Source organism: Malaya genurostris, chromosome 2, assembly GCF_030247185.1.
Source record: "Malaya genurostris strain Urasoe2022 chromosome 2, Malgen_1.1, whole genome shotgun sequence".
Classification (NCBI taxonomy): domain Eukaryota; kingdom Metazoa; phylum Arthropoda; class Insecta; order Diptera; family Culicidae; genus Malaya; species Malaya genurostris.
This window is the reverse complement of record NC_080571.1, coordinates 70,705,554-70,724,297: the sequence shown is the minus strand read 5'-3', so window position 1 is coordinate 70,724,297 and position 18,744 is coordinate 70,705,554. Positions and strand designations below refer to the sequence as shown.

Genomic DNA, 18,744 nt, shown 5'->3' with positions numbered 1-18,744 from the left:
TGAGCAGCTAGAAGTTGTGCTGAAAAGCGTGATCAAATATGGGCGCGTTTACGATCGAAATAACAAAGAACAGAGCTGATAAAGTCATGATAATTTCAGAATTTGAACTCATACTTTATCAACGGGAACGATTCCCGAAAGCCGGTGGAGTCCGGAATTGAAAACAGATACTTTTTGGTAAGACGCTATCGCATCGTACGAGTTTTATTTCATTCACGTACTATCGGATTTAGCAACAACGTGACAATTTCCGGATGATGAAAGTCAATAATGAATGTTACGTCAGCTACGTGAAAATAATTTACGATAATTTTAAAGCTTTAGTTTGTGTAATCCTATATCTGGACACACTGTTTATTTTACTGTAGCGCTCCTAATTGTCGAGTCTGGAATGAGTTGAAAATCTGTTCTATGTCAGCGCTGAAGTTATACTTGATGGAATCCGCGAATCAACTATAACAACAATCCGATGTAGTCAGATTCAAAAAACGTCGAAGTCGTTGAAATGGTCGAAATCGAGACTTTGCAGCATTCTCAAACTTTTCCATACTATCGATCGACATTTGAAGGATCGTAGTCGTAGTGGAACTAAGAATCGGGCGCGCCATTTGAAGGGTCTGAGAACGATCAGGGCAAACTCAACGCTGTCAGATTATGAAATCGCCATTGCACAGCCAAAGCATCAATCAGAAGATTTTATATTTTTGATCAGTAATCAAACAACAAAACGCTGAAACAGAATCCTAGTAACCAAAAGACGTGCCCGGAAGTTGTACAACAAGGTTCTTATAAAGTACAAAGGATTCATCCTCATGGACGACGAAACGTTCCAGATTACGGGTAGGTCTATAAAGCCATTGATCAAGGAGCTGTCCCTAGCAAGTTCAAATTTGTTTTTGCCGATAAATTCGTGAGAAAGCGTATGATCTGACAAGCAACTTGCAGCTGCGGACGATAAACCCGAGGCAGGATATTTTCAAAATAAAAAGGCTATAGATTCCCAAACGTGTAAGGATATACTTCCATACATTACAGCTCTCATAATGGGCCCGTAATGTTTTGGTCTGATTTGGCAAGCTGTCACTACAGGGGAAAAGTGCTACAGTGGTATTGAGAAAACGAGGTGGAGTTCCGCACATTTGATAACAATTGGGCAAACTATCACCTAACAGAAGTCGAAGAAAAATGGAAAGGTGATCTGGGATGCAACAGAGATGAAGAGATGGTGGAACGAAATGAACGCACAAGTTAGCCTGTACACCCTGTTACTCAAAATATGAGTGGGATTCGAAGAAAAATTAGAGATTACGATTAAATTTGTGTCGCTATTTTTCCTTTAAAATACTCTAACTGTTTAAGTATACAATATTGCACGGAACGACCGAAATTAGCTCTGCGCCTAATTCGTATTACTGTTTTTGGATTAGTTGATTTTAACAACAAAATTTCCAAAATAACTATGAAATTAGTTAAAATTGAGGATTTACTTTGCTGAAAAAAACTCTTATTTTTAGAGAATGTGTTTAGTTGGCGAATATCCTGGACACAAACCAGCAATATTTCAATCCAACACGAGATTCTTATTGACAACTAATTTTGTTATTAAAATCAGAAAATTTGTTTCTATTTATCTATCACCATCATTGCTGAAGGACAGCACAAAAAAAAACAAAAATGAAATATTGGTTTTATTAACAAGTTTATTAGCCAAAAACTCATGAGAAGTGTCAAAGCAAAACAATCCATTAAAAAGCTAAAAGGGACAGTCTTGTTAAAACTGCTTGCAAATTGTTTTGATGTTTTTCGCATGTGTTACGATATATTCATATACAAATTTCTAAACCGATATGTAAAAATGACGTAAACTCTTAGTGGAAAGTGTATTTATTCAGAATTTGTGCGCATTTGAAGCGATTGTGCGTAATAATGTTTTTACGCGAAACAGTGAGTTTCGAATGTTGCACTCTAATTGTATATGCCAAATGATGTTTTTCGTATCTTCCAACCTTCCGGGCCACGCCGCCCAGTGTACTACTTGTATTCGGATTTTGTTTTCCGAGCGCTCAAAGTTTTCAGTGAGAGAGTCGATTTCGCGAAGTCGATTTAGAAGAAAAATTTTCAAAAAGAAGTTTATGTCTTTTTCTCAAATTTTATCGTATTTATACTTGCCAATATAGAAAAGTCAACCGCGACTGAAATTTTGTTCCGGTAGTAGTGTTGGTTGAAAACAACGTTTTATTTCTCTAATTCAACTAAAAAATGAGTTGAATGGAAACGAAGTGTGCCTTAGCTAAGAAATGACTGCACGTTGAATTGGTGAATTCAACTTAAAAAACGTGTTTAATCCACCTAGCAGTGAGATGATACCTTTTTTTACCAATCTGCATGTGTTTTTTGCATGAATATTCTTCGGTGTTTAAGTTTTCATGACATTATTTTAATGACCGTCGTTTTAAGCGACAATTTGAGATTTTATTCACTCATTACTCTGTAATGTCGAAACTGCAAATCGGATCGAATTTAAATCTAGAAGTGTGATAATCGATTAAACATGCCATGATATGTAAGTTCCACTTTAGAGTTTACGGTAATTTAAGGTACTTCTAGAGCCGGTATTCAGGAACCAGTATAACCCAAACCGATTCGTATGGCCATATGACGAATAAATTATAACAGTTTTGAGTCCAACTTTGAAGCTTTTCGGGATTGTCATCTTCTATATCGGTTTGAATTTTAAAAATTCATCATCATGTAATTCGAGAACCGGAAGTCATAATTGGATAAAATTAATTAATTTTTGTATGTATGTATAAAATTAATTAATTTTGTATATAAGTTTATTTTAATTTGAATTTTTGTTTCTGATATTTGATTAGGCTTTTTTTGAGTAAACGATTGAGCTTTGTGAAACGAATTTATACTGGAACCGGAATTCTAAAATCGGTATGGCCGAAGTCAGATAAATTCACCTGAATAGCTGTATAGTTTACATTTGTTTCAAAATATTTGAAAATCAGTGAAGACATCTTTGAGAAATCATAGCACGAATTAAATTTTTAGGTGCCTTCTGAATCGACAAAAAGTTAATTTTTTTTATCGGCTATCCAAATCTGCTAACCCGATAAACCTGATTAATTTATGTGGAATAGACATTTTTATACCAATCACCCTGTATCCCCGAAACCGGATGTTGGATCTGGCTGAAGAGCAAAATGTTTTATAAAATCTTGAAACTTTTCATTTGAATCTTAGATGATTCTTAGAATTCATTTGAATCTTAGATCGGTTCAGCCATCTACGAGTAGAATGAGTTACACAATTTTGATTTCGTTTCATATATCATCCTGTAGTTTCGGAACCAGAGGTCGGAACCAAACATAATTCAGGAACTTTGTTTGGGAGCATACGACTTTTCGTATGAATCTGAATTTGTAGAAAAGAAATTTTCCGAGAAAATTGAGTGAAATTATTTGTTACACACGCATTTGCTGATCTCGACGAACTGATTCGAATGGTATATGGATGTTATGTTCTTCCAGCATTTATTGCTGTAAGTAGTTTAAAACAATATAATTTAAAAAAAATCTGCCATCATCTGGTTTATATATGTCATATTCGAACGATTATGTTGCCAAAAACGAGCCGTGCCAAAATCGGTCCGAGGCTAAATGTCATGGAAAAGGATGCTGTACACAGTCTTTTTAGTACTTAGAAACAATTGTATGTAACAGAATAAAAAATCGTGTTTTGCGTTGCTCCCAAGCATTGCTTTGTCATACAGCGCTCAAAACTCCTACTGCTGGAATAGGGGGAAAAGTCGTTTACACAAAAATTTCGATATCTCCGTTAAAAATGGACGGATTTTAACAATCTATGGCTTGTTGGATAGGTATTATCGTGCGGAATCTAAGTCTAAAAACATATTCTGTTTTCAAGGTCAATTGTGACAGATACTGTAAAAAACTGAAAATTTTGACATAAAACTTCGTATAACTCAAAAAGTAAACATCCGATCTCAAAACCATTCAATAGCGTTTTGGGTGACGGGGAGACCTTTCATTTGCAACTAGTTTGATCAAAATCGGCCCAGCCATCTCTGAGATCTCGACCTCTTAGTTGACAACACACATACAGACACACACACATACACACACACACACACACACACACAGACATTTGCTCAGTTCGTCGAGCTGAATCGATTGGTATATGTCATTCGGCCCTCCGGGCCTCGGAAAAATTTTCGAAAGTTTGAACGAATTCTATACCTATTTTTTATATATATAAAAAAAGGTAAAAATAGCCATTTCAACAAATATTTGATTATTATTAAGGGAATGAGAATTTAAAAATTTAAATTAGCAAAAGTAAGATTTTTTTAGTGGTTTCAAAAAATAACTAACTAAAATCAGAAAATCAACTAATTTTTCGCCAAAATGCTGATTTCGGCCTTTCCGTGTGTTATTTTATTAACACGTTTCCGACTTAAATTAATACTTTTGCGTCCGCCTTGTGACAAAATTTACGGGTTGTGCACTGCTTATGTGTTCTGATATCAGATGTAATCATTCGTTGTAAGTGATAACTAAAAATTTCGGAATTAATATTCGCTTTTGTTTTTCAATACAATGAAATAACGATATACTTCCGGATGGGAATTTTTTATTAAACTTATTTCGTATCATCGATATAATAATTTGGCCTTCTGCACAACGATAATTCACTTATTCGACAATATGTCAATAATGCATCGATGAAACCGCTTCGACGTTGCAACTGAGACAGCAATTTGACTTCAACTGCCATAAGCATAAGCCACTGATGGCTCTCCGGAAGGTGTGCATTAGGGTGGGACAAAATATTGATTTCAGCTCCACCAAACTTTTCGTGTTCCTTTTGGGTCCCATAAGCACCATGCAAAATTTTAGCTCGATAGGAGAAACTATATTTTCGCGCCCGCGGTTCAAAGTTTGTATGGGATTTAGTATGGGAAAACTAACTTTTAACAAAAAAATCATCTGGAGGTCACCCTATATACTCAAAAAATCAGCGGACATGTAATTTTTGTAGGAAATTTAATGAGGGAGAAAACCTTCGAAGACTGTAATATAATCCGACATCTGTAAAAAAGTTATTAAAGAAAAACCGACACAAGGTCCGAACGATGGCTCATTCCTTAATACATCTAGCACCACTGCTGCTAGTGGTGGTAATATGAGTTTGCTTTCTTTTATTATGCTACAACGGTTGATCTGAGTTGTTTGATGTCTTCACAATAGTTGCTCGGTGTAGTTTGAAGATTTTTTTAAACTTAAAAACCATGTTCCAAAACTCACTGCAAAGACACACAAAAAACTAACTTTTTTATTTGAAGAAATTCAATTTTGAAGTCTTCAACAATATTGTTGATAAGCTCAAATAGTATAACTTTGTCGAAGACATAAACCATCTCCCTCATATGGTTTAGAAGATATGGACGATAGAAAAATAAGAAAAAGAAAAATTTGGAATCAATGTTTTTTTCATAGTATTAAATGAAATCATCCATATCTTCTAAACCATATGAGGCAGATGGTTTATGTCTTCGACAAAGTTATACTATTTGAGCTTATCAACAATATTGTTGAAGACTTCAAAATTGAATTTCTTCAAATAAAAAAGTTAGTTTTTTGTGTGTCTTTGCAGTGAGTTTTGGAACATGGTTTTTAAGTTTAAAAAAATCTTCAAACTACACCGAGCAACTATTGTGAAGACATCAAACAACTCAGATCAACCGTTGTAGCATAATAAAAGAAAGCAAACTCATATTACCACCACTAGCAGCAGTGGTGCTAGATGTATTAAGGAATGAGCCATCGTTCGGACCTTGTGTCGGTTTTTCTTTAATAACATTTTTTACAGATGTCGGATTATATTACAGTCTTCGAAGGTTTTCTCCCTCATTAAATTTCCTACAAAAATTACATGTCCGCTGATTTTTTGAGTATGTAGGGTGACCTCCAGATGATTTTTTTGTTAAAAGTTAGTTTTCCCATACTAAATCCCATACAAACTTTGAACCGCGGGCGCGAAAATATAGTTTCTCCTATCAAGCTAAAATTTTGCATGGTGCTTATGGGACCCAAAAGGAACACGAAAAGTTTGGTGGAGCGAGAAAATAATTTTTCCCATACAACCTTGTCCCACCCTAGTGTGCATTCAAGTTCTCACAGAGCTAAACGTGACTGAGCGAACAACAAATCTTAGAGCTGAGCTGAGTAATAACCTCTCTTCTTGGATCTGCGCAGAAGCTCATGTGCACGGAAAAGACCCTAACACAGTGACAAGAGATACTTGAAATTTTATGTTGAAAGATTAACAAAAAGGATGGTTGAATGGTTGGATATCAATCACGAGGTGGCTAGGATGTAAACCATGTTCAATGTACGCAATATCATGCCTAATCGTGTGTTAGAGCTGTGTCTATCACAAGTTTAGTGGTGGCGAAATGGTAGCGCGTATGCACGGAATGCATAAAAACGCAGGTTCGACTCCTGACTCTGAGCGTGTCTTTTTCCAAAATATCATCTTTACTATGAGTTTCTCATTCGTTTCGCTTCTCCAGTATATGATTCCACTCAGTCATTGCAAAAACTGAACTTATTTATGGCGACGTTAGGTCAAACCAACTAAAAATTAATAAATCGGCATCCTTCAGATGTTATCTGTCAAAAAAGACATTTAAAGAAAAAACCTCACAATAGAAGTGGTATGCTAATGCCTTTCTCTTGTCATTCAAGTAGTCTTATTGAAATATATTTGTTTCGTTAGAATAATTTCTGATACGATTTGGCCTGATTCTTAACACACAGTCATTCAGATTGTTTCAGTTGGTTAAAAAAAGAGTGACGCAACGCTTACATCGCACATTCAAGAGCATTCTCGAAACCAAAAATATCAGCAATAATATATTTGAACTTGATCATTGGTAACTTTGCCGATAAAAAAACGAGCTTAATCCTCCTAGCAGTGAGATGATTCCTTTTTTTTATCGATCAGTATGTGTTTTTCGCGTGAATATTCTTCGTTGTGTTTAGTTTTCATGAAATTATTTTAATGACCGTCATTTTGAATGAATTGTAATTACAATTTTGGAACTGCAACACGAATCGAAGATAGAAATTGTATGAACCTTATGTCGTTTGCGCTTGAGAACACTGAGACTGACCCAGGGTAGTTTCATCAAACAAACGCTTTTCACGAAACTGTGTTGGGTTCGCCCTTAGCAACGGGGGTTTGAGCAAACCTGATATAAAAACCAGGTTCGAAACTGACTCGATTTTCAGTTAAACAACGTTAAAACTAGGTTCGAAACTAGCTTCAAACAAATGGTTTGACAGCAGTCAGGGTAGAAACTGAGTTAGGTTTGGCATCAAGCGAAAACGACATTAAAATTATTCCTTTTAATCTAAACGTTTGACAATCGAATTCCATGAGTTGTAGAAGTGGGTTCCTCATTAAAGTTTTTGTCATTATTTATGGTACTTTCGGAAACGGTATTCAGAGACCAGCATAACCCAAAATAGTTCGTATATCGTATGAATTAGTATGACGAATAAATTGAAATAGTTTTAAGCCCAACTTTGAAGATTTGTTGGTATCATCTTCTATGACTGTTTGAATTTTAAAAACTCTTAACCATATAATTTCAACTTTGGAAGTCGGAACCGAATCAAATTCACCGATTTTGTATTATTTATTACCATAAATTTATTTTAATTTGAATTTTTGTTTATTAAATTCGTTTTGGCCTTCTTTTAACATCTCTATTCCCGATACTTTCGGGAATCGGTGTAGCCGAAGTCGGAAGTCGGTGTAGCCGAAGTCAGTTAAATTCGTCTAATTGATTGTTTACCAAATTCGAAATTTTTGAAAATCAGTGTAGCTATCATAGAAAAATCGTGAAGCTTGCTTCATTTAGAATTGGAACAAACTTTTGCTCATATTGTGGCGCTCCTGGTGGACGGATTTGGAAGTTCTTGGCGCCCACGTGTCGGGAATTTTGTCAGCTTCACGTATGATTTTTGACATTCCGCAAATCGATTGACTTTTGTAAACAATTAACATGGAAGCCGAAAGAAGGAAAAAAATTGTGCACAGTTATTTGGAAAATCCATTGTGGTCTACATCTATGTTAGGCTAGCTAAACAACTGAAATTGCCCAGAAATAAATACCGTATGGCGCGTTATCAAACGGTATAAGGAAACATTGACGACGACAGATTACAAATTCCATCTTCAAATTGTTGTTCATCGCTGGCCATTACTTTTTCTTATCTTTCTAACAATTCACGGATACTCTTTTCAAAGATTCGGCGGGTTTGGCCGCAATCCCCGATTCGATTAATTTTTTGACTTCATCATAATTGGTCAGTAGTTCTGGTCAGCCACGCCCAGCTGCATCGACCGGAACAAATAGTAATCGGAAAGAGCAATGTCTGGGCTATACGGCGGATGGAGTAGGACTTTCTATTTAAGCGATTTCAAGTATGTTTTACCGGAAGCGGGTCATTTCACCGACAGCCATTTTTCCGAACGTCGTTTCGCCGTATAGGTCATTTCGCGGAATAGTTCTGAGTATCATGAATCAATCTTTATTCAAAAGAGTAGTCTTTCGAGATTAAATGAATATATTCATTATTTTAAATATAAGATATTCCAGAAGTAGGTCAACAAAACTGGTGTTAACGCTATCATCTTTCATTTGTCTTCATTTTAAGTTAATTGGAATTGCGATATTAAGACAATTGAAGAATTCGGCGAGATGGCATTCGGCGAAATGGCCCTCACCCGTTTTACCAGCTGTGCAACATGTGGGGGAGCGTTTTAATGCTGCAAAATAACTTAGTCGTGTCTATCGGTGAACTGTGGCCGTTTTCCTTGCAATACACAGTCAGCTGGTCCCACGTTATACAGAGCATCATTCATGAATAGTTTGAACGGCCGTCGATGATGATGCATAGCCGGGGTATCAATACGTTGCCTATCGTATTCCTTTTCTGTTATGCCTTTAGAGCCGTTGTTCGCACGTGACTAACCGGCGTTCGACATCCCTTGGCTTCAAATCATACGGCACTCAATTGCCTACCTTTCGAATCATTGCCATTACTTTAAAACGTTGGCAAATGGCTGGCTGAGTAACTTTGCGACACAATGTCTTGATAGAGCGATTCCTCCGATTCTTCATCTTCATCTTCTTCTGGCGCTCCTGTTCTTTTTTCGCCTTCCGAAATAAAATTGCCACTATTAAACCGTTCAAACCGCTTTCGACACGTTTGCTCGCCTAGAGCATATACTTCCACCAAAATACGATAACTTTATTCGCCATAAAATTCGACATTTTCATAGTAAAAGAAGTATTGTTGTTTACACATATTAATTATAAACCTGTATGACAGTAGATTTCCAACGCAATTTTTTTCCGCCTTCTGTTAAAAAATGGCCCAAACTTGTTCATACGGCTAATAATTAAACTGAAAATCTGAAGTTTGTACGTAGCCTTATTGTAAATTATTATCAATAATTTAGTTTCCAAACAGAAACTTTTATTCGGTCATGGCTCTTCACATTCTCGAATGTTTCAAATGTTTTAAATTCATATACTTGCACAGTAATAATTCATTTCTCACAAGTTACTTGTGCGGAGCAATTCGGTAGAAAAAAAAACAATTGACTTCATTTCCCGTGAATCTACTATTGGCATTCCATGACATTCAAATTTCAAACGTTATTAAATTGCAATCGAGCTGTTAGGTAAATGATACATATGTAAATGCATTTCGAATCGAAAAAATGCTTAACGAAAGCCTTTTATATAACAAATATTGCAATGAAATGAAGTCCTGTTATTATATTGGAATTCCAATACTCGACATCATGGAATTTCATCGATAATCAAGCTGTCAATCACATCAAATCAGAAATTAAATAGCACCTATGTTATCAAGAATATAGTTGAAAAAAACTGGAATTAAATACCTTTCTTAATTTCCTTAATTTATAACATACGGAAGCGGAAAAGTTTTACTCAATTCCAATAGTCTTGAACAGGAGTGTAGAGAAATTTCTGATCTCGAATGTCGAACGTACTTCCAGCGTACCTACAGATTGAGTAAGCTCATATGACGTATGGGTTCTCGGTTAAACGCTTGGTTTCCACACAACGTGAAACGAATAAACGAAAGTGACCTTCGCGACCAATCAAGAAAGTTCTACTGAAAAGATGATTACAAACGGCGCAGACCAACCAATTAAGCCCATAACCGGTTCTCGCCAGGGGAAACACCAAACGAGAAACTGAACACTCGAACTATCAACCATAGGACAATTTTACCTATATTTATCTCATTAGTCGAGGCCTCACATTATTTCACTGACAACTCAGTCTACAGCCAACCGGATTGCGCAGCTTTCGGTGGCAATAACTTTGCCGTGGCTCTAAGAAACTATATCTAATACTTGAGCGAATGGATTGAACGGATACAGCAGATCACGCACACTAGTATGAATATGAGTAAAGTCACTCTGAAATTGCAAAATTTGAACTGATAATCCATGTTCTCTGCATGTGCATCTCGAAAAAAAAATGCAGATATCAAATCAAAACCCTTCGCCACACAGAAAACATTACAGTCCTTTTACACAGTGTGCATGTACGGAGCGTTGTTTAATCGAATTGGTTATGAGATGAGATTTTCTGTAGAAACAAATTCAATCCCTTCAGAAAATTACAGAAATTCGTTGAAATGAAGACTGTCCCAGAAAGTATGGACGCAACCAAAAACCGCTGCCATTTCGCAATGGTTCAGAATATGTCAATTTTTATGGCTGCGTCCTGTTGTTTACACTCTTCTCTAACCACTTGTGCAGTTGTTTATTCGTTTTCATTAGTTTGTTTCGAAATGCGTGGACTTTCAGCAGAACAACGTCGAAAAATTGTGTACAAATGGGGCACAGAACGCGGACTGTCACTGAGAGAGATAGCAAAAATGGAAGGTGTAAGTGAAAAAGCCGTGCGAAATGCAATCAGGAAGTTCGGTGAAGATAACACCTTTGAGGATAAACCGAAAACGGGTCGAAAAAAAGGTCCTGCTAACCCTCAGTTGGATAAACGTATACTGAAGGCGTTCGAGCAAACGAAGGAGGTGTTCTTCGTGCTAAAGAACGTTTGAATCTTCGAACCTATAAGAAGCAGAAACAACCTAAACGTAGTCCGAAACAAGAAGCATCGACCAGGCCGAGGGTTCGAAAGCTGTACAATACGATTCTTGCTTCAAACTTGAACTGCATAATCATGGACGACGAAACCTACGTGAAACTCGATAAACAAATCCTTGCCGGGACCACAATATTAAACGGTGCGAGAAGGGCAAGTGTTAAACCAGTCCGAGACATCGATTAAAGTCGAAAAATTTGGTAGGAAAGCTATGGTCTGGCAAGCAATTTGTAGCTGCGGTAAGATTTCGAAACCCTTCATCACCACTGCTTCAATGAACAGCGAAATATACATCAAGGAATGTTTACAAAAACGACTTCTACCCATGATTCGAAGCCACAAGGATCCTGTTGTCTTCTGGCCAGATCTTGGTTCTTGCCACTACTCGAAATCAACGGTAGAATGGTATACTACCAAAAATGTCACTTTCGACCCAAAACACATGAATCCACCAAATTGCCCACAACTTCGACCAATTGAGGAGTTTTGGGCATTAACGAAGGCACATCTTAGGAAACATGTCTCGGCAGCCGAAACCATTCAACAGTTCGAAAAAGATTGGAAAAAAGTGTCAAAACTTGTCGCCAAGAAGTCTGTACGGAATTTAATGAGGAACGTTCGCAAGAAGGTGCGCCAGCTAGTCTACAATGGCTAAGTAGCAAATGTTTAGAAAAATATTCTGTTGTTGTAGTCTAACATTATCAGTATATCGAATTAAATTTGAATATCTAACACTTGTGAATTATTTACAGCGAAATCAAAGTGCGTCCATACTTTCTGGGACAGTCTTTATGTGTCTGACGATATATTAGTATAAAATTGAAACGAAGCTCGAAAATTGAGTTTTAAATTTCCTTCGAGGTTAACAGTACAATAATGCTACCGATTTGCACGTAGGCACCACTTCCTTGGCACAGTGTTGCTAGGAAGAACAGTTTTTCATACACTCTGTTTCTGAACAGGCAATTTGTCAATACATCCTACACACTAATCCCAACTTTGTAAGTTTAGTATCAAATATCATACGCTTTACATCGGAACTATACATTATACTACAATTCAAAGTTTAATACGCTTAAATTCTTTTAGAGGAATCGGTAAAAAAAATAAATGCAAATTTTTCGCATAACAAAAAGCATTATTTAAACAACATTTTGTTTTTTTTTCGGGATTAAAGATATATTGAGAAATAGGCCGGTGAAGGAGATTTTTTGAAGACGCTTCTTGAAAATCATGATTTTAATTTCTTTTTTTTTTTGGATTTTTGGTAGTTATTTGAAGTCAAACTACGATTTTTCACGAAAAAAATCCGCCATTTTGTAGCTGTAAAACCTGTCCAACGTTGGGATCTGGTATTTTACACGTAGAAAAAGTGTGCGAAATTTGAAGAAAATTGGCAAGGTAGTTTTCGACCTACTTTCGAGAAAAAGGCGTTTAAAGTTTTTAGTTTATAAAATCTAGAGGGCGGGCGGGCGACTTTCTCAAAATCATATAATTACTTTGAATTTTGTCATTATAAAATATTTCAAGAATGTTTTGTCAAAATTTTATGTCAATCTAAGCAGAACTCTTGTGTCCGTGCGTCAAGTTCTTACCTCTTCGCAGCATGAGATAAGAAAATATAAAGGTCCATAACTTCCAGAATTTTGTTCCGATAGACTTGTAAATTTGACAAAATATACTATTTTACTATTATAAAATACAAAGAAAAATAAATGAAGTTTCGAAAGTGTTAGACCCTATCCGCCTTATCCTCGTTATGATTACATAAAGTTTACACTTGTAGCAGTCTCTAATGAAGAATAATAACTACATAAAAATTGAAGATTGGCCAACTCATAGTTTGTTTTATTGCACGCTCGAAATGAAGGAACGAAAACCTCCATTTTTTTAAACTCCTCCTGGAAATAGGAAATATTTCGGCTATACCCGTTCCGGAGTCATGTTTCGGCAATAGCGGAAGTAGTCATGAAACATTCTCAAATGGAATTGGTTTAAATTTTCCATATCAACTATTATAAAAAAGCCCCATTGCTCCACTAGGTGGATTAAAGCAGGTTTTCAGTAGTTCTTCGTTGAAACGCTCGCACAAAAATAACAGAACAAGAACGAGTAAATTAACTTGAGCCAATTTACAAAACTACACGTCAATTTAGTACCGATAATCGATGCCACAATTTGAATCGTTAAGCACCTGTGTCACACTAAACCGCAACATTGTTTAATCCGGAGATTACACTTACCGCTTTCGTATGTTATGTTATAAAGGTGCTTTCTCATGATCCTGCCCTTATCCATTTCTAATGGAACTGTTCAAATTATCACAGATTTGCGTTTAACATTAAATATTAGCTATATTAATAATTAATAAACGTAGTATTTTCCGTGTACACAAATAGGAAGATTCAATCAATCAACGAACGGTCCGCAGAACGGTATTTCACTGAGCCCAAGCATCCTTCTGATGACCGGAAGGGGAACCAACTTTCACTTGACACCGCTCGAAACGTCCACTGAAACCGAAGACGAATTCGTTGCCGCGCGTTAACTGCTCTGGAAAAGATGCACGCAAAAGCATTCGCTCAATAGCCCGTCCCGAAATCGACTTTCGAAAACCCTCCGAGAGCTGTACAGTTATTCAGTACCAAAACTCACTGATTCATCGCGCGGGGATTCTTCTTGTTTCTTTTTTTTCTAGCGAACTGCAGTTGCGGTGCTAAATAGAAGAACGACTGTCCCATCGTGCCGGTTGCCTGCGGACGACTGACTTTCGGTATCTAGCGGGTTTGGACTACCTCGAGCCTTGTGGGTGCCTGAGGTGGTATTGGTGCCACGGCTACCGACGTGCTCGATTCCATGTGACACGCTACAGCAGTATCAGAATCGAGAGGCGAAGGGGCTGCTGCTGTTAGGTTCCGGGGAAACGTGGAAGTCGCATGCTAGGTCAAGAGCACTAGGGGAACTTCCTCGATAAACAGTGAAAGAGATTTGCGAACTGTTGTCGTAACCCGTCGAGTGTAGGGTTTCCAAATCGATATTATCGGTATTTTTTTCTGGTGCTCATGGAACGGCAAAATCGTCCCTCGTGAATACGAAAGTTATGGACAACACCGCCATTATGATGCATGCAGACATTGTTTGAAAACTATCGATTCTACAGTCCTAGTTATCAGTAGTACTTTGAATGTATAGAGTAGCTATCAATGAGGGTTAATTTTTGCCTATAGGTTACATGTGTGATGGGGACAGTAACATATTTAAAATCCAGGAATAACCAGTAAACTGATGAACCCATACAGAAGCTCACTGATGGAGTCTAGGAATAAAATCACATACAAATTAGATTACGGGAGCCGTTATATGTCGGTAAAAATGGACCATCTGATTCTGTTATCATGGTGTGGCACTGTTCCGTGTTCCTTCGTCGACACTGCATTGGTGTGTTTCCCGTGCTGTTCGGCAACTTATTGAGCTTTCGTTGCTTCGCAATAGTGAACGTAGATCGATAGGTATTTCACACTAATGTGATAAAATTGATGGTAAATGATGGGGTGTTTGAACGCCAAAAATATCAGGGTCAGATACATTACGTTACTTCACAAGCGTATCATTTACAAACAATAAAATTGTTGTAAATCTTTTCGCACAGCTCACTTGTTATATTCTGTAATGAAAAAAGATAGTATAGTAAAATGGTACCGAATGAGCACGAAAATAAAATTTCTATTTTGTAGCAAGACGAAGTAATCATTCAAAACTCCGAAACCATTTCATTCTAATTCGCAACGTATTTAGAATGGAGGTGTGATCTTTGGTTTGCCGATTTTGGCAAAAAAAATCCTCGTAGCACTTTGATTGAACCTGCTAACCAATGGATCTGCGACGTTATATATTCGAGCTTAGGTTCAATCCAGTTTCAACCCAATTTAATTTACGCCCAAGGTAATTCCTCTGGTCAGTGAATGCACAATTGATAACTCATGCACGATTTTACTCGGAAAATAAATGACAGCGGCAATTGAGCTCACAGAAAGAGTCTGGATCATTCTCATTCAAAACATCAACGTCGAATGATTTTAACTTTCCTGTCGATTCGAGAACTTTTAACTTTCACAGGTACAGCAGTTAAATTGCGGAAAGAGCCAATCAGAACAAGGTTTGAGGAAGAAGTGGACAACATATAAGGTTGCGATTGTGGTATCGATGCAGGATGACGGAACTAGATAAAAGCTTCCTGCTGCCAACCAGATGAGCAAGCATCGCTATTGATCAGAAACAGCCGTGCTACACAAATTGAAAATTCACTCAACGCTGCACCTGGTAGTGAAATAAGTTGTTGTTGCTGCTGCTAAAGTGAGTTTTAATTCAAATCCTTTCTCTAGGGATTCCTCCTTCAACAGGACTCGTCCAGAAGAAGTTGTCGCACTACCAGATGTATGATCACGGTATGATCGAACACTTTGTACCAGATAAAAAAGACGAATTTCGCACCAACTCGAACAAATGTTAGCAGCACTCTCTCAGATTTTAATGAAATTTGTTGTACATGAAGAAGATTTTGTCACAAAAAAAAACATAAAATAATATTGAATATTTTTTATTCCAATAGAGTAAAAATTTCTGAAGTGTCCACCCCCCCCCCCCCCCCCCCCCACCCCCCTTTTTCACGAAGTAAACGATTTTACAATAAGTATTATTGTTTTGTAGTATTAGTATCTACGAACATGTTTGTGAAATTTTTCTTCGATATTCGAATTTTTTATAACATTTTTAGTTACATTTACAATTATGTACCTTTCCATTGTAATGCTTCCTGAAACTCAAGTTCTCTTTCGAATTATACGAAACTTTGCAATTGGATAAACAACTATTTTTGTCATAGAATGAAGAAAAATTTGTTTATAAATGTTCAATTTTACTAAACTTTCTACTTAAATTTTCCAAAGAAATCGATATTACAGTACCTTCTTCACGCGATTTTTGTTTTTGTTAAATGCTAAAATGTTGCATATGTTACTGGTTTTCATAATCTACAAAAAAATGTTGTGCTCAAATAGGGTTTTTGAAATATTTGATTTTTTGTATACGCGCGCTGTATGCAAAGTGCCCCGCGCGAGCGAATCGGTATGGTGCGGCAGGGTTCGGTGGGGTGCGATGTCGTCGGTGTGATTGAAGCGAGCTGCGACAGGTTTGGACAAGTAGGCATAGAAAATGATTTTTTGCCTTTTTCATCTCAACAATGATGGAATTTTCCATAGCACTCATGTCTTGTAACAATAACGCTCCTGGGTTGGACAGAATTAAATTTAATTTGGCGAAGAATCTGCCCGACCTCGCAAAAAGACGTTTCTTGGAATTGTTCAACAAGTTTCTTGAGCAAAATATTGTTCCACCTGACTGGAGACAAGTGAAAGTTATCGCCATTCAAAAGCCGGGGAAACCAGCTTCCAATCACAACTCATATAGACCCATTGCGATGTTGTTCTGCATCAGAAAATTGTTCGAAAAAATTATTCTACGACGTCTCGACACTTGGGTCGAGACGAAAGGTTTGTTGTCAGATACTCAATTTGGCTTCCGAAGAAATAAAGGGACGAATGATTGCCTCGCATTGCTTTCGTCTGACATCCAAATTGCCTTCGCACAAAAACAACAAATGGCCTCTGTATTTTTAGACATTAAAGGAGCATATGATTCAGTTTCAATTGATGTTCTTTCAGACAAGCTCCACCAACATGGACTTCCAGCGGTTATAAATAATTATTTGCACAACCTTTAGTCAGAGAAGTGCATGTATTTTATACATGACGATTTGGCAACATTCAGAATTAGCTACATGGGTCTCCCGCAAGGCTCATGCCTCAGCCCGCTCCTGTAAAATTTCTATGTAAACGACATTGACAGCTGTCTTGTAACCCCATGTACACTAAGACAATTGGCAGATGATGGCGTGGTTTCAGTAACTGGATCCAAAGCTATTGATCTGCATAAACCATTGCAAGGTACCTTAGATAAATTGTCCGTTTGGGCTGTTCATCTGGGTATAGAATTCTCTGCGGAGAAAACAGAGCTGGTCGTCTTTTCAAGAAAGCATGATCCCGCGCAACTTAAGCTTCATATGATGGGAAGAATGATCCAACAGGTTTTGACTTTCAAATAACTCAGGGTGTGGTTTGATTCCAAATTCACGTGGGGAGGACACATAAGGTTTCTGATAACAAAATGTCAACAAAGAGTAAATTTTTTTCGAACAATAACAGGATCTTGGTGGGGTGCTCATCCGGAAGATCTAATAAAATTGTATCAGACAACGACACTTTCAGTGATGGAATATGGATGCGTTTGCTTTCGTTCCGCTGCAAATTCTCATATTATCAAACTTGAGCGAATTCAGTACCGTTGTTTGCGAATTGCCCTAGGCTGCATGCATTCGACACATACAATGAGTCTTGAAGTTCTGGCGGGAGTTCTTCCATTGAAGTATCGTTTTTGGGAGCTTCCGTCGCGACTGCGAATAAGATGTGAGATACTGAATCCTCTGGTTATTAATAACTTCGAAAGGCTAGTTGAGCTTTAATCTCAAACAAGATTCATGACAGTATATTTTAACCATATGTCACAGGAAATCAACCCTTCAAGATATATTCCTATCCGTGTCAGCCTCCTAAATGTACCTGACTCAACTTTATTTTTCGACACATCCATGCAGCGCGAAGTGCGTGGAATCCCGGATCACCTACGCTCTATGGAAATCCCAAAAATATTTTCAAGTAAGTTCAGGCATATTGACTCTGAGAAAATGTTTTACACGGACGGATCGCGAATTGCAGAAGCGACAGGGTTCGGTATGTTTAACAATAATGTTTTGGCCTCATTCAAGTTTCAAGAACCTGCATCTGTTTATATAGCAGAGTTAGCAGCAGTTCATTATAGCTTGAATGTAATCGTCACATTATCTCCAAACCATTATTTCCTCTTCACAGATAGTCTGAGTGCAATTGAAGCCATTCGCTCAAACGCTGCTGGCAAAAATGAACCGTTTTTCTTGGGCAAAATAAAACAGTGCCTGAACGACATATTGAACAATAATTATCAAATCACAATAGTTTGGGTCCCGGCTCATTGCTCCATTCCATGCAATGAAAGAGCCAATAGTTTTGCCAAACGTGGTGCTATTGAAGGTGAAATTGATGAGCGACCGATTGCTTTCAACGAATTTTATAGCGCGACTCGCCAAAGAACACTTGCCAGCTGGCAAGCTTTTTGGGATAGAGATGATCTGGGTCGGTGGATGCACTCAATTATTCCTAAAATATCGACAAAGACATGGTTCAAGGGGCTGGATGTGAGTAGGGACTTCATTCGTTTGATGTCCAGACTCATGTCCAATCACTACACGTTAGATGCACATCTCCTTCGAATTGGACTTTCCGAAACTAATCATTGTGCTTGTGGCGAAGGCTATCGCGATATTGACCATGTCGTTTGGA

General features: G+C 37.4%; 1 protein-coding gene across 3 annotated transcripts in view; it reads right to left on the bottom strand.

Moving 5' to 3' along the window:
- Positions 1 to 18,744, bottom strand: part of LOC131432335 (influenza virus NS1A-binding protein homolog) — a 109,489-nt gene that overhangs the window by 50,011 nt on the left and 40,734 nt on the right. Inside the window, exon 1 of one of the 3 annotated variants that reach the window (XM_058598542.1) lies at positions 13,498 to 14,044. The exons of the other annotated variants lie outside the window; for them this stretch is intronic. Coding sequence (XP_058454525.1) covers positions 13,498 to 13,552 — 55 coding nt within the window. The 5' untranslated portion in view covers positions 13,553 to 14,044. Of the gene's footprint in view, positions 1 to 13,497; positions 14,045 to 18,744 lie in introns of those variants that run through there. 3 annotated transcript variants of the gene reach the window in all.